This window comes from Oryctolagus cuniculus, chromosome 13, assembly GCF_051225735.1.
Source record: "Oryctolagus cuniculus isolate XC-2025 breed Fujian yellow rabbit chromosome 13, ASM5122573v1, whole genome shotgun sequence".
NCBI lineage: Eukaryota > Metazoa > Chordata > Mammalia > Lagomorpha > Leporidae > Oryctolagus > Oryctolagus cuniculus.
In genome coordinates this window covers 27,587,102-27,603,947 of record NC_142879.1, presented here as the reverse complement: position 1 = coordinate 27,603,947, position 16,846 = coordinate 27,587,102, and the positions used below count along the sequence as shown (strand labels likewise).

At 43.5% G+C, this 16,846-nt stretch overlaps 1 protein-coding gene across 5 annotated transcripts in view; it reads right to left on the bottom strand.

Annotated features, from left to right (window-relative positions):
* Window positions 1–13,789: 13,789 nt before the first annotated feature.
* RPS6KC1 (ribosomal protein S6 kinase C1) overlaps window positions 13,790–16,846 on the bottom strand; it is a 186,261-nt gene continuing 183,204 nt past the window's right edge. For all 5 annotated transcript variants that reach the window (XM_002717514.6, XM_089312180.1, XM_017347788.4 and 2 more), the window contains one exon: window positions 13,790–15,052. In XM_002717514.6, the coding sequence (XP_002717560.1) occupies window positions 14,942–15,052 (111 nt within the window). In that variant the 3' untranslated portion in view covers window positions 13,790–14,941. The remainder of the gene's footprint in view (window positions 15,053–16,846) is intronic.

The window sequence follows — 16,846 nt, the reverse complement described above, 5'->3', positions numbered from 1 at the left end:
CCTCCTGTTGCCTCATTTCATCTTTCATATACCACGAAGTCATGGGTCTGCTGGTATGTTGGGCCCAACCACTTGTATTTTGGGATTCCCAGCCCCTCGTTCTTACGAAGTTTGGGGTCTGGCTATCCAGTCACATGTATCTCTGGAATGACATAGGCAGGATGCTACTGCTATCATCACCATCTTCCCAGGACCATCATCAACTCTTAATTCAAGCTAATAATTGCTTCTTCTTCATTCTCTTTCTGAGTCCATCTCAGGCTTCAGCTTTGCAAAGAACCCCTGCATTAGTGCGTGTTTGCTGTGTGTTTGTGTGTGTGTGTGTGTGTGTGTGCCCTGTGTTATGGAGAGATGGGTAGAGGGGTCACGGTGAGTAGGGGTTGCTAACTCGGAGCAGAGTTGTAAAAAGTCAAGGATACAATTGCTGCCCTTAGGTGTTCACAATCAAGAATGAACATGCCATGGCTCAATGAAGAACTACAACACCTTGTTTCCCATCACAACTCCTATTAACTTGCCATGCCAACTGGCACAGGTCAAGGTCAAATGATCAGTGCCCTGGCCAATGGAATAGGCCATGGAGAAGAAAAAAGAGAGAAGCATCTGACATCTCGTCACCAATGACCTGTGTCCTTGAAGGCAGAAATGTTTTTTCTTATTTTTGTCTCGGCCCCTCCATGTCTTGAATGGTGCTTGACACATTCTGAGCACTCAGTGCTTGCAGCTCAGGAAAATGGGAGAGGGGGTGTGGGGGGAGGGGGGGAGGGGAAGGATCAAAGGCTCTATTATGTGATAATTCATTTGAAAAGCTCCTCAGCCCAGTGATGACGGCAAGAGTTAACGTGCCTGTGACATGGCTGGGGAGGCCAGGCTCAAAAATAAAAGACCCCTCACGTCGGAGAAATGGCCTTCCCTTCCAAAGTCAACCATCAGAAGACGCAGAAGAGCTGAGTTTTTAAAATGCATTTTTTATTATTCAGCCTTCAGCAGAAATGTCACCTTTCTAAAGCAAGCTGTTATCATGCGCTCCCTGTGCCAAACAGGCGCCTCTGAGGAGCAGGATTTTATCTCAACATTTTTAGTGATTTGTGTTTCTCTTTCAAGGAGCTCCATGCCTTAAGGCACCTGAAACACTAACAGCACAAGAAGGTAAGGTTACACAAGGAGCCGTCTCCAAAACATGAAATAGGGATTTTTGCAAAACAGGTCCAGGAGCAGCATCAAAGCTAACAGTCCGCAGCCACCCTGCCCAATAATTCATGTCCTCGTCGCGCAACTCATTGTTTTCCAGTGGGCTCCTTGGTTGCAACCATATTCTCAAAGAAACTCCGTTTTGTGACAGGGCCCCCATCAGCAGGCTCAGCCACATGACAGGCCTAGAAGCAGCCAGCACAACTGCTGGCAGCGCTTGCCAATAAGCCAGATGCTGCCACATATTGGCATCTGGGTCCTGGAATAGCAACCATGTTCTCAGTCTGGCTAGGGATTCTGACCCTAGCTACGGAAGGAGACAAAGGAAGGAAAGAAAGAGACGGAGCAAGGGGAGGGAGGGCAGCCTGGAGAAGAGTCTCTTGGTAATTTCCCTACCATGGATTTAGAGCATCCGCAACAAAAGGCTCGTTGGAAAGCTGTGACCAGCCCTGCAACGGGCGGGAGAGGTAGAGACGGGGAGCATTCTCAACCCAGCGAGTTGTTTTGGCACCTGGGGGATGGGGGCGGCGGATTCAAAAGGAGACAGCTGCAGCAGGCAGCAACTGCTCTCCCCTCTCTCCCCCAAACCATGATAGCCCACAGTGGAGATAAGCTACGGGATATAGCTTCAATCTGCAGCAGAGGGACAGAGTGGCAACATCAGGATGGCTGTCGCTCCTGCTTTCTGGGTGCCAAGATTCACCAGCGCCAGCAAGGCCAACTAAATGGTGAGGGCCAGACCCAGACTGCAGTCTAGAAAGGATCCTTACAAGCAGGGAAGGTGTGACGGGGGTGTTCTCGTTCCAAGAATGTGGTGCTCTGATAATAGCACCACATGGGGTGCAGGCGAAAGGAAGCCCTGTGCCTTGCAGCGACTTCTGATGCCAAGGTGATATGGGTCTGGCAGAGGCTTCAGGTCCTGCTATAGTCAATTAGGTGGAGGCCTGGCCCAGAAGGGGTGGGCTGAATCTCAGTGTAAGGCTTGAAGAAAGAGAGGGCAGGGTAAAAATGGGCAGCGGTTCTTTCTCAAATATCAGGTTCATTCCAGCATTCCCTTCTCTCTATAGGACACTTAATCAGTGCTCAGAACCTCACATCTGAATGACAGGTTATATGGGTAAAATAAGAGACGGAATATAGGATAGAAAAAGCCATGGCCTCTACTCTCAGGTAACTGGGGAGGCTGCCCCAAAGGTCACTTATCAACAGCAGGGTTGACTCTGATAGGATCCAAATGACTCTCTGTTCGCCAGGTTCTGTGTTCCCTAACCAGAACCACTTGGGTGTGCCTCTGGTCATAATGTATGGGGTATGTGTGTGGAGGTGAGTATGTAGGAGGGGGAGGGGTATGTGTGTGGTGGTGGGGAGGGGTGGAGGGAACCTCTACCCGTTATTGGAAAAAATATAAAGCATGTCCTATCAATGGTAGCTTAGGCCCTAGTGTCACATATACTTATCCAGCAGTTATTAAAGCTGAGTCCAAGCATGGCATAGAGCTAGATGAAGGAACTGCTGATACTGAAATCCTACCTACTGCAAACACCAAATGATCTAAGCATTGTGCAGGTGCTTCTTCAGAAGTTAAGTATATAGTTGGTCAAAATATACTTATTAATATAGGTATCTAATATTTTGGCACATTATAAACAAAAGACCAATAATTTAAAGTGAAACATTTTAAAAAGATAGTGATCACTCCTATTTCCCTCACCCTGACAGACATGAGCACCCTGAATCCGCAGGATAACATCTAATTTCACTTCACTACTATGAAGCTTTATGCCCTTTTTGAAAGCTTGAAACTAAGCCTACCCAGAAAGCATCCCCAGCTGAGTCCCCCAGTTTTAAAGAAAATACAGAGCAGCTCTGCTGTGTTGTCAGAATCCAAAGAGAACATTCTGTTATCATTCCCAAACTAGGTTCTGATTCTTTGCATTTCAATTTTGAACAATGCAGGAACCAAATACTGAATTTGGATTGCAGCTCTGCTTAAGAAGGAGAAAAAAAATGTAGGTACTCAAAAGAATTGTAATTTGATGTTGATACTATCCATTTCTAAAATGGATCTGAAAATGCAGAAGATGCCTACGAATGGTGATTCATCTGATTACGGGTAACGGTGATCAAAGAGTGATTCTCTTTGTGGGAGCTGACCCAGTCCCCACCAAGTGCTCATCCTCTGTCCTTCTCTAACTTTCTCTTTATCCAACTGCCTACTCCCCTTGCCTTTTCTCTACCTTCTTCTCCCCATTATCCATTTCCTTCTCTCACTCTGTCCCACTGACACAAGCATTCCCTGAGCCAGCCTCTTAGGAAATATGCTGTTGGGAATGTCTTCAAATGCAAAACACATTCCCTGGGAAAGGGAACATAAACAAGGCAGAGGCATTAACCTGAGTTAAACTAAGCCAGTGGTTCTCAAACTTGAGAGCTGATCAGAATAAAAGTAGATATGTAGACAGAACAGGAAAAAAAATGCTAGAAATAAATTCACACATCTACAACCAACTAATCTTTGACAAACAAGCTAAAAATGTTCCCTGGAGAAAGGACAGCCTTCAATAGATGGTGTTGGAAAAACTGGATTTCTACATACAGAAATCTGAAACAAGACCTCTCTTACACTCAATAGAAAAAAATGAACTCAAAAGGGATAAAGGATCTAAACTTAAGACCAAAACTTACAAACTACTAGAGGAAAACAGGGGAAATTCTGCAAGACATTGGCCTAAGCAAAGACTTCTACATCAAGATAAGAAGCTTCTGCACAGCAAAGGGAACAATTAGTAAAGTGAAAGGACAATTGACGGAATGAAAGAAAGCATCTGGAAAACACATCTGATAAAGGACTAATTCACAGAATATATAAGGAGCTCAAGAAACTCAGCAACGAAACAGTCCAGTTATGAAAAGGGCAAAGGATGTGAATAGCCATTTTTCAAAGACAGACAAATGGCCAAAAGATGCATGAAAAAATGCTCAGGATCACTAGTCATCAGGGAAATTGGGATAAAAGCCATAATAAAGTATCACTGCACTCCAGTTAGAATGGCAATTATCCAAAAATCAAAAAATAACAAATGCTGATAAAGTTGTGGAGAAAAGGATACCCTAATATGCTGCTGGTAGAAATGCAAATTAGTACAACCGCTTGAAAAACAGTATGGAGATTCCTCAAAAATGAAAATGGATCTACCATATGACCCAGCCATCCCACTTCTGTGAATATATCCAAAGGAAATGAAAGCAGCATATGAAAGAAATACCTGCACTCCCATGCTGATAGCAGCCCAATTCACAATAGCTAAAGATACGGAATCAACCTAGATGTCCATCAACTGATGGTTGTATAAAGAAAATATGGCACATACATATGACAGAATATTACTCAGCCATAAAAAAGAACAAAATATCTGCAACACAATGGATGGAACTGGACATCATTAAACTATTTGAAATAGGACAGACCTAGCAAGACAAACATTACATTTCCTTTCAAAATGTGGAAGTTAATAAATTTAGAGTTGGCCAGCACCACGGCTCACTAGGCTAATCCTCCGCCTGCGGCACCAGCACCCTGGGTTCTAGTCTCAGTTGGGGCACCAGATTCTGTCCCGGCTGCTCCTCTTCCAGTCTAGCTCTCTGCTGTGTCCACGGAGGGTGGTGGAGGATGGCCCAGGTGCTTGGGCCCTGTGCCCGCATGGGAGACCAGGAGGAAGCATCTGGCTCCTGGCTTTGGATCAGCACAGTGCACCGGCCGTGGCAGCTATTTGGGGGGGCGGGCCAAAGGAAGAAATACCTTTCTCTCTGTCTCTCTCTCTCACTGTCTAACTCTGCCTGTCAAAAATAAAATAAATTTAGAGCATAAAAATTATATGGATGTCATATTATTTGGTATGTAGTTATAAAAATTATCTTCACTGAATTATGACATCTACATGACATATACACTTCCTGCAATTTATAATCATTGCCATGAGTTCAAATTATGTGATATTAATAGCCCTGTTTTCATATGAAGTGAGTATGGCAAATGTTTTTTTTTTAAGTTAAATCTTAAATCTTATATGTGGGTGGAATGCCACAAACTGAGGAAAGAGAGTGGATAGGGCCCATGGGTTTTGTGGTCTGCGCAGTTGACATCATTATCAACACATGGAGAGGTATATGAGAGTTCCCAGTGTGTCTCTGATGACTCCTTGGAGGGGATTGCACAAACGACAATCTGTAATCTCCTGGTTTCAAGAAGCAAGAAAAGTAATTATTTGATAGAGAAAATCTCCTCTGTACACTGGAGAGACGGGCACGAGAGGATGCCCACATGCCCCTCCTTTATCTTCCACCATTCTACTTCAGGGCTTTCTTTCGCACTGAATTTCTCCCATAGTTCCTACCTGCTCTCCTGTCTAATCTCTCTCCCTCCAGTTTACTCTCCATTCTCACCCTAAACCTGTCTTTTTAACAGCAGGCTGTAATAATGTCAGCTCTCTTAGAACCTTCACTAATTCCTTACAATCTAGAACATGAAGTTCAAAGTCTCAGCATGGCATTTAACCTGGACCTAACCTGCCTGTCAAGTTCATTTACCTAGAACCAGTCAAAAAAGAACCTACAGTTTTTGAAGTTCCCATCTCCATGCCTGTGTACACAGCTATTTTGTAACTTTTCATGTGCCCTTGGAAACTTCCCTTCTCCCAAGAAATATTTTAAAAACGGGGAACAAACCCTTATGTTTAAAAATCCTATTTACACTTCAAGGGACTGCTCTAATGCAGGCAGGCGCCCTGCAGCTCCTCAGATCTCTCCTGTGCATGCTCGCATACTGACCATAGGATGTCCTACTTATTATTTATGCTGCTTTCTCGTCCCTGTAAGTGACCAGAAAAACCTATAAGGAGAGAACAGGGAAATGAAATTGGAAAAGAACAAGAAAGCATGCTCAGGTGAAGCGTTTAGGGTTTTTGTTGTTGTTGTTAAGATGTATTTACTTATTTGAAAGAGAAAGAGAGAGAGAGAGAGAGAGAGAGAGAGATCTTCCAACTGCTGGTTCACTCCTCAAATAGCCAGGGCTGGGCAAGGCCAAATACAGGAGCCAAAACTCCATTCAGATCTCCCATGTGAGTGGCAGGGGCCCAATTACTTGGGTCATTATCTGCTGCTTTCCCAGGTGCATTAGCAGGGAGCTAGATTGGAAACAGAGCAGCCAGGGCTTGAAGCAGCACTCCAATATGGGATGCTGGCGTTGTAAGTGGGGTCTACCTACTGCACTGCAACACCAGCCTCAGGAGTTTAGTTTTAAAGAAGTTTCATTAATCACTAGAATCTTGTTGCTAAACACAGATCCTTCAATTATCCAATATTTTGTTTCTAGAACCACGATAACCTGAAGTGTTGCAAACTTCTTTTTAATGTTTGCTAACATCACACCTCCTTTTCTTGTGTACTACCTGTTTCTACTGAGCCACTTCTATACAGGAGCACAGCTCCCACGTGATAAAGCAACATAACCTTTCCATCACTGTGTTGGCACTGAGACAGGCTCCAATTCCTTTATAGTCCTCTTTGACTTTTGCCTCTTTTAGCAGGGGTGATCAAACTTCTGCCTTGTGGATTCCAAACACTACCAAATATCTAAGCCTTGGGAAGAATTGTATCAACTTTCCTAGAAGTTACCATTTTATGTGAAATGGTTTTGAGATTTGCAAGAGCAGGTTGCCAGCAATTCTGTATGTGCCCCAAAGCCGCTTCACCTGCCATTCTCCTGTACCACAGTAAGAGGTACCCCTGCCCTACAGAAATCCACAGCCCTCTGCGGATACGCACGGCCCTTTCCTTTCCTACCCACCATCCAGCTGCCTCAGCCAGGAGACAGAGATAGCCCTGACTCTAGATGTCACTTAGTCCTTTCCAAGGACAGGTAAACCATGTCTTCTCTTGGGATAGTAGTTGTTCCAGCTTCTGCCTAGCTCTTCCAGAGGAAGAACAAACAATTGCACTTTCACTCCAGTTCTACAAAGACAACGCTCTATTACTGCTCCAGAAACCTAGACCAAAACACCTGACAAGTGCTCCACTGCACTGCCCGAGATGACTGACCTCACTTAGGTTACTGTCTCTCTTCACAAATTGCCTGTGCCTCTGTTTCTCCCTGAGATGAGATACCTTGATCAAGGCAAGAAGTCATGTGATGGGGACCAAAAAAAAAAAAAAAAAAATACAAAGTCATACTATCTGACTACATAGCACCACAATCATAAATCTTACCCCAGAGGAAGCCTGTGTTCTGGTTTCCTTTTTACTGCTCTTGAGAGAGTAAGTGATGCCAAGGCACAAAAACCTGTAGTACATTGCTTCGCATTTCCCTACTGCTATCATGTTTACAACTATATTTAGAAATAGCTGACCTCACAGCTTTTGCCATTTAGTAACCCTGCAATAGGAGGGCTTGTTACTAAATTCCTTAAAATGAGCTGAGCAGACATCAAATACTCTAAAATCCCAATTACCTAGACTGGTAGAGGCTAATGCTCTACATTATAAATATGAACAGAAAGGCCCGTGTACCTGGGCCTTCAACTCTCCTTTTCTAGTGTAGAAGCTGACTGAAACAGAACCTCTTAATAATCTATTCTGGGGCAAGCGCCGTGGCATAGCAAGTAAAGCTGCCACCTGCAGTGCCGGCATCCCATATGGGCGCCGGTTTGAATCCTGGCTGCCCCACTTCCAATCCACCTCTCTGCTATGGCCTGGGAAAGCAATAGAAGATGGTCCAAGACCTTGGGCTCCTGTACCCACGTGGTAGACCTGGAAGAAGCACCGGTCTCCTGGCTTCAGATCAGCCCAGCATCAGCTATTGCGACCATTTGGGGAGTGAACCAGCGAGTAGACCTGTCTGTCTGTCTGCCTCTCTTTCTCTGTGCTTCTGTAACCCTGCCTTTCAAATAAATAATCTTTTTAAAATAATAATCTATTCTATTTATAATTTTTATAGTCATATACCTACCAAGGGCTATGCAGCTCAGCAAGTATATGGCAACAACACAAAATCTGGGATTACTAGAAAAATAATTATAAGAAAATATTTAAGTGCCAATTTAAAATTTTTATTAATCTTGTCTTTTTTTCAATGTTTGGTTTGTCAAACTAGTTCACTCTGAAAAATAGAAAACACACCTCATACTTCTAGAGCTTAGCATTTACCTACCCTGTCATTCAAAGGTGAGGGGATGGGTTCATTACATTGTATTTGATTAAGGCTTTATCACTAATTAGTTACAGAAATAAGACCAGGGCACCATTCTACAGTTCTCCATTATATTCCAGAACCTCAAAGAAAGAGCTTGAAATACCTAGCTCCACGACCCAGAGAATTTAGACATATAGAAGTTAAAACAACTTGTCCAAAGAAAATAATAAGTCTCTTGCTTTGTCCTTCATTATAAAGTAATCCATACATGAGTGCAACAAAGATGCTATAAGGGACCCTTGGGAAGCAAGGAGTCTTTTAGAGCTGTAGGTAGACTGTATTCTACTTATATTCCTGACTTGTGGGGAGCAATCCGGACTAGACTGAGTTACTGGAATTAAGACTTATTCTATGCATCTGCTCTCCCACAATATGGCGCTGGGAGAGAAGTAAACAGCTTCCGCACAGCTGCCTCCAGTTCAACCAATAAACAGTAGGACTTGCTCCTGATTGGAGGAGAGCAGCGTACTCGGCGTGTGGGCAGCCGAGTTAGGATTGGCGGAGGAGGACTATAAAGGAGGAGAGAGATGGCATGCACCAGGAACATCTAAGGGGAACATCTAAGGGAACACCTGTGCAGCCCCCCAGAGAGCCGGCCGGCGGTGTGCCGCTCCCCTGTGGAAGTGGGGAATGTGGCCAGGGGGAACTGCCCTTCCACGGAGGTGGAAGGGATAGTAGCCAACCCGGGAAGAACCAGCAGCAAACCCGGGGAGGGCCGAGCAGACGAAAGAACAGCGCAGGGTCCTGTGTCGTTCCTCCACAAAGAGGGGGAGCGACATAATGGTGCCGTGACTCAGATATGAAGCCTAGGCAGGGTTTAGTGTTGCTCCTCCACGAAGAGGGGGAGCGACATAATGGTGCCGTGACTCGGATAGGAAACCTAACTCGGATAGGAAACCTAGCTCGGATAGGAAACCTAGCTCGGATTAGGAAACTTAGGACGGATAGGAAACTTAGGACAGATAGGAAACTTAGAAGGGAAGAAACGGGAAGAACTGGGAAAATATCGGAGAGAGAGACTAGCAAACAGCCAAGGGAAAATACCGGAGAGAGAGACTAGCAAACAGCCTAGGGAAAAGCCAGACGAAAAAGGTGCCGGAAGAAGCTATTGAAAGCCTAGGCATAGACGCAGATACGGACTACGGACTACGGGGGGAAGCTGGGAGAAATCTCTAAGGTCGAAAGCGAAAGTGAAAGCTAGAACAAACAGACTCGGATACGGACTGTGGGGAGAGGCCAGGAGAAATGAGGGAGGAGTATTGTTGGAGGAAAGCTTGGGGAAACATACCGGGTAGAGAAAAATGTTAGGGAAATTGAAGCCGCGGGGGGCAGGCCAAGGCGGAAACGAAAGCCATTTTGGGATTCTCAAGTTAGCCCGGGAATAGGGGGCGAAAAGTTGAAACCAGAAGCTGAAACGTAAGCCAGATTGGGATCCATCTGATTAGCCCGGGGAGCAAAGGACGGGAAGCCAGATCGTGGGGCGGAAACGTGAGCTGGGTTGAATTCGCCAGGCTAGCCCGGGGAACTTAGATTGAATGCTAGTGGCAGACACGTAAGCTACGCTGTGTGACTCGTGGAGGCTGCCGCGCGCAGACAGAGCGTGCGGGGCTCAAGTACATAGGGAACGCGGGGCTGGCGCGAGGCCGTGGTTCAGACGCGAAAGGGTTAAGTGCGAGACCGCGGAGTGTGCGCGCAAAGCCGAGCCGCGCAGATGAGAGAGGCGCTGGCTGAAGCGGCGCAAAGCCGGGAAGCTGCCGGCAGGGCGAGGCGCCGGGAAGCTGCGGGGATAAGAGAAACAGAAGTTTTAGAAGTAAAATGAGAGAAATAGGAATGCTGGAAGATAGAAGTAAAATGGGAGAAATAGGAATGCCCGGAGATAGAGAAATAGAGAAATAGAAAGGCCTCCCCTCAACATGGCAACGAGAAAGCTTGGATTCGGTTTGCCTGATTAAGTGAGGCGATGAGCACCTGCGGGCTGCTAGCAGCTTATGCGCCGCAGGTCACCGAAGATAGGCACAAACCAACACTAATAAGTCTCCCCCACAATACGGCAATGAGAAAGCTTGGATTCGGTCTGCCTGATTAAGGCGGTAAGCGCCAGCAGGCGGCTCGACCAGAGTGTGAGCCGCAGGTCACCGAACACAGGCACGCATCAGCGCCTAAAAACCTCCTCACAACATGGCGAAGAGAGGACCCGGATTCGGTTTTCCTGACTGATAGGACTTGTAAGAACCTGTGGCAACTCTAGCAAGTAGAGCAGAGTGTGTGCCGCGGGACACCGAAGACAGGCGCGTATCAACGCCAAAAAATAAAAAGAAAGGGGGATCTGTGGGGAGCAATCCGGACTAGACTGAGTTACTGGAATTAAGACTTATTCTATGCATCTGCTCTCCCACAATATGGCGCTGGGAGAGAAGTAAACAGCTTCCGCACAGCTGCCTCCAGTTCAACCAATAAACAGTAGGACTTGCTCCTGATTGGAGGAGAGCAGCGTACTCGGTGTGTGGGCAGCCGAGTTAGGATTGGCGGAGGAGGACTATAAAGGAGGAGAGAGATGGCATGCACCAGGAACATCTAAGGGGAACATCTAAGGGAACACCTGTGCAGCCCCCCAGAGAGCCGGCCGGCGGTGTGCCGCTCCCCTGTGGAAGTGGGGAATGTGGCCAGGGGGAACTGCCCTTCCACGGAGGTGGAAGGGATAGTAGCCAACCCGGGAAGAACCAGCAGCAAACCCGGGGAGGGCCGAGCAGACGAAAGAACAGCGCAGGGTCCTGTGTCGTTCCTCCACGAAGAGGGGGAGCGACATAATGGTGCCGTGACTCGGATATGAAGCCTAGGCAGGGTTTAGTGTTGCTCCTCCACGAAGAGGGGGAGCGACACTGACTAATGGGCAAGTGAGTTCAACCTAATGTTACTAGTCATAACAGGAGTATCATCTATAAATTTTATAATCTTCAGTATCTACATTGCATGAAAGTAAAACTCAATCTTGGTTCACACTGGCCCTAAATAAGACACAATAAGTATGAAAGCCAAAATAATGTGAATAAGCTGTTTGAAACAGAAGTTTAGGGAGCAGGTGCATAGCCTAGTGGTTAAGATACCTACACCCCTCATCCAAATTCCTGGGTTTAAATCCCTGCTCAAGCTCCAGACAGACCCTGGGACACCAGGGAGGTGACTCAAGTAATTGGGTTCCTGCCATCCATGTGGAAGACCTGCATCGCATTCCTGGCTCCTGGCTTCAGCTCCAGCCTAGCCCTTGCCCCAGCTGTTGTGAATATTTGGGGAGTGAGCCAGTAGAGGGAGCTCGTTCACTCATGCTCTCTGCCTGTCAAAAAATTTTTTTAAAAAACTTTAAGACAAAGTTTGAATATATTATCAAGAGTTCAATTAGTTCAAAAAAGTAAACAGCAGATAAACTGTAACCAGATGCTGGGGGTACAGAGGTAGGTAGCACAATGGGACACACTGGTCAGAGGATACAATGTTTCAATTACACAGGAGGAATAGGTTCTAGAGATGCACGGTACAGCAAGGTGACCATAGTTAATAATAATGTATTATATGTTTCAAAATAGCTAAGGTAGATTTTAAATGCTAATTAGCCTGTTTTGATGATTTCACACCTGTTTTGATAATTTCACAATATATAAATGAATTGAAATACAACATTGTAGAAGATAAAAACACACAATTATTATCAATTAAAAATAAAATTCAAGAGTTCAGTTATTGTAACACATTAAAAATATTTAAGTCTCAAATAATCTTAACATATCACATTTAAAACAAATTGCTAAAATGATGGCATTTTTTTATTCTTAAGTAGTTTAACTTAACTCCTGTGTGAAATGGAAATGGTAGGTTTTTATATCACATCTTAAGACAAGCGGCATTGTACCATAACAGTATTAGCAACCTGTCTGGAAAAGCCCTTCTATAAAGAGCACTGTAAAATAATAGTGAATGGCATTGGCAACTTAATCATATACTTACAACAGGTTACAATAGGGGCCAGCATTAATGGCACCATGGGTTAAGCTGCTGCCTGTGAAGCCAGAATCCCAGATCAGAGTGTCTGTTTGAATCCCAACTACTCAGCTTCCAATTCAGTGTCTTGCAAATGTGTCTGGGAAGGCAGCGGAGGATGGCCCAAGTACTTGGACCCTCCCAGCCATGTGGGAGACCTGGATGGAGTTCCTGTCTCCTGGGTTCTGTGTGGCCCAGCCTGCACTCATCCATGGCTGTTGCAATCATCTGAGGAGTGAACCAGCAGATAGAAGAGTTTTTTCTCTCTGCCTTTAAAACAGGTAAGCCCTTTTTTTAAAAAGATAATAAAAAATGGTTAAAATGGTGAGTTTTACAATATATTGTTTTACAATTAAGAAATGAGAAATACTAAGTGAAATTCTCTTTTATGACTTTTGATCCAAACTTACTCCTCTAGTTAAAAAAAAATATATCTCTATCTATCTATCTATTGCAGCAACAAAAAACAGAAGCACTCACAGCATTAGAGCTTAAAACATGCATAAGTCATCAAATAGACTTGGGTTGAACCCCAGTCATTTACCCTGTGTGTTTATTACCAAAATAATTTATATCCACCATGATTATGAAGGGTACTATTTACATTAAGCACAGGCTCCAAACAGAGAAAAAGAGGGAGAAATTAAAGCAGTGGAATTGTGTTCACAGACTGACCTCACAAACATGTTTTGACATTACTATCCCTTGAATACAAGGGATCCAAATCACATGGTAGGGCAGGGATAGTCACCTTAGTTGTTAAGTCCTACTTCATGTCAGAGGGCACTTTTGGAAGGAAGTTCTGTAATGGCCAGTGCTAAGTACTTGCAGACTTCCTACAGACCTACACAGGAAGTCATTCTTAGGTCTCACCTGCATGAGTTCCTGTTATGAGGCCAGGGGATGATGAGTTGAAATCTAGTTCCAGGGAGTGATGTCATCTTGATTGAGCTATGATCCTAGTGACCTGTTTCCCAACCTGGTGTTGTTGCAGCCCTTCAGCTGGCGTTTGGGTTACAAGGGGACCAAAAAGGAAAACAGGGAGCAGAATAATAGAAAAAGGAAAAATGCTTGCACATTTCCTTTGTTTCACTGAAGTATTTTCTGTTTCCATTTAATTTGGTGGGAGGATCTGGTCAAGGGCAGATGAAAGCTTTGCAAATGCTCTTGGATAGCTATGGATTCTTTCTTGCACAGATTTCGAAAATACAAAGATTAAAACATACAGCAAATTTCAATTCTTTCTGGTGACTTCTAACTTTGAAAGACTGACTTTTTCTTCTTTGGATAAAGTTTAAAAAACGGACATTAACACTTAAAGCATTTTACAAATTTCTGTAATTTCTTTAGCAACAAAAAGAAACAACAAATGCAAACGTCTGGAGATGTGTGACTACTCATTCTCCCTACATCAGGTACATCAGGTACATCAGGAGTTCAAACCTGGAGGCCTCATCACTCTAAGTAATAAAATAGGATTGCCATTCAAGTGCATTTCCATGAGATCCTTTGGTTCTTGGGACACAAAGCCCACAGGTAAAACAGAGTCAAACAGGAGAACCAAGTGAAACCAGTAATCCAAAAAGAAAGGAACAGAGACCTAAAATAATAATAATAACAATAATAATAATAAATATTAAAAGTAAAAATATTAAGCTACTTAATGAAGGAGAGATCTAAATGTTTACCATGTTTATTTTACATCATGATTTCTTAGTTTTATTAAGTTGATATAATTTGGAGGAATAAATACTGCCTTCCCTTTTCTGTTGTATGTGTGCTAGCAGCAGTCTGAAGAACATGAACTGGAAAGACAGGAAAAGAAAGATGAAATGGAAGAGGACAAAAGTGAGTGTTTCCATGAACTCTTCTCTACATAAGCAAGTATCAGTCACAAAGCACAAAACTGAGAACACAAGAGTGTTTTCTTCTCACAGAATTAACCTGGGACCACATTCAAGATGTGTTAATCATCAGCATCACAGTACAGTTTCTGCTCAGATATTATGTGTACATTCCTTTTTCGCACTGTGTAAGTCCCATGAATGATAGCCTTCATGAAGCACATTAGTGTATTATTCACCATATTAATTTAATCAGACCAATCCTAGTTAGCGCAAAGCACTGTTAGCTGCCATGTAAGGGTCCTTCTTTCAAGCAAAACTTAATGCTGCACTCAGAGCTTCTTATCAGAGAACTTTCGGAAGAGCACTGTTCCTTTAGTTGGCTCTACAACTCATCCGCGACACCAAATATAAATTACATTAAAGTCACACCTCAGTTACAGGTGTGCATACAACAGCCCGTGACAAGATTAACTAATATGTTGTCCAGGTGGAAACTGCAAATGAATCTCTCTTAGCCTTTCCTTCCATTTCCTCAAAGGTCTTTATCCAGATGCTTTGGTGCTCCATAGTGACTGTGCCTGTCACACAGAAAATCATATTGGGTGAAAATAACCCTGCTCTGGGTTCATCTCATCAGTTCTGCCCAATCCACAGGGGTGAAAAATGGATGCGATTTGATGTCTTCAACACCAGCAACTCCAGCACCAAGGCGCTCCAGTGGGTTGAACTGCAAGAGCTAAAAAATAAGAATTTAGTGAGCAACAAGAATCCAACTGGCAAATCAAAGGAAAACAAAATATATGAGAGAAAAGAACTGAATTCAACCCAGTGACATATGGACTTGATTAGCAGCCACCTGACTATGTTTTCTTGAAAGGTTCTAGCTGTGGGGTGGGGAGGAATATCTGAACTGAGTTTATGGCTTTTTTACTGATTTGAAACATGACCCTGAGTAACTCACTTTGTTTTCCTCGTCCTCATATAGTGTAATAAGATAGTAACACCTGCCAATGCCCTGTTCCAAGAGTACATGATGAGAATAATTAGACACCGCACTAAACTCTGAGAAAGCCAGGTACTTCATGACCAGGAAGTCTGGGAGGCACAATGTCTTTTGATTTGTACTGAACTCTACATGTTCACTGTATATAGGTACTGAACTCTACCTAAAGTCTGAATAAGCTAGTTCCAGTTCCAAAACCACTTTCTTGGAATAGCTGACTCATGATCCAGTGAATGAATCAATGCTTGAATTCTTCAGAAAAAGGAATCAAGTATAAAGAAAGTTAATAATGTAACATTTAACAAGATTGCTAGTAATGTGAGAAAATGAAGCAGTCATATATGATGATGTTGGCTGCTGGGCATGCTGGGAGAAAATGCCTTCAGACACTCATGCACCCTCAGATTCCTGTCCTAATAGATTTGCACAGGGATAACTTACATGATAAAAAGTTCACCTATTGAGACTGTACAATTTAATGATTTTTAGTTAAGTTACCGATACATAACCATCATCATAAACCAGTTTTAGAACATTCTGATTATGCTAAAAATTTCCCTATGCCATTTGCAGTTACTCCTCACTCCCATTCCCAGTCCCAGGTACTCACTGAGCTGTTTTCTGTGCCTATAAATGTTCCCTTTCTGACATTCCATGTCAATAAAATCACAAACTTTGTGTAGTATTCTGCAGCTCCTTCTTTCATTTAGCATGTTTTTGAGACCCATCCGCAGTATAGCAGGAATTAACATCCACAGTATAGCAGGTATTAACAGCCACCGTATAGCAGTTATCTATGTGAATAGATGATCCTAGTCACATCTGAATAGTATTCCAGTGGTTGAATATACCACATTTTGTTAATCCATTCAATAATTAATTAATGGATATTTGGACTTTTCCAGTTTGGGGCTACCATGAATAATGTAGCTATTAACATTCATGTGTATGCCTTTGTGTGGATATGTTTTCATCTCTCAAGCATATCTTTAGATATAGAATTGCTGGTTCACATGCTAGGTTTAGGCTTAAAATTTTAAGAAATTGCCAAACTTTTCTCAAGTGGCTGTACTATTTTACATTCCCACCAGCAGAGTGTGAGGGTTCTGGTTTCTCTATACCCTCAACAACAGTTGCCACTGTCTCTCTGATAAGTGTCTTTCTGGTGGGTATTGGTGGTATCTTGTTACAGTTCCAATTTGCATTCCCTAGATGTTGAGCATCTTCTCATGTCCTTACAGCTTCCTTAATGAAACACCTAATCTTTTGTCCACCTGAGTTGTCTAACTTGAGTTACAAGCATTCTTTCTACATTTGAATACAAGTTCTTTATCAGATAGAAGATTTGCAAATATTTTCTCACAGTCTGTGAGTTGTCTTTTCATTTTCTAAATGATGCCTTTGGAAGGGCAATGTATTTCACTTTAATGAAGTCTAATTTAATATTTTTCTTTTTATGAGAGCATGCTTTTGGTGTCACTTCTAGTAACTGTGCATTACCCAAAGTCATAAAGACTTTCTCCTATG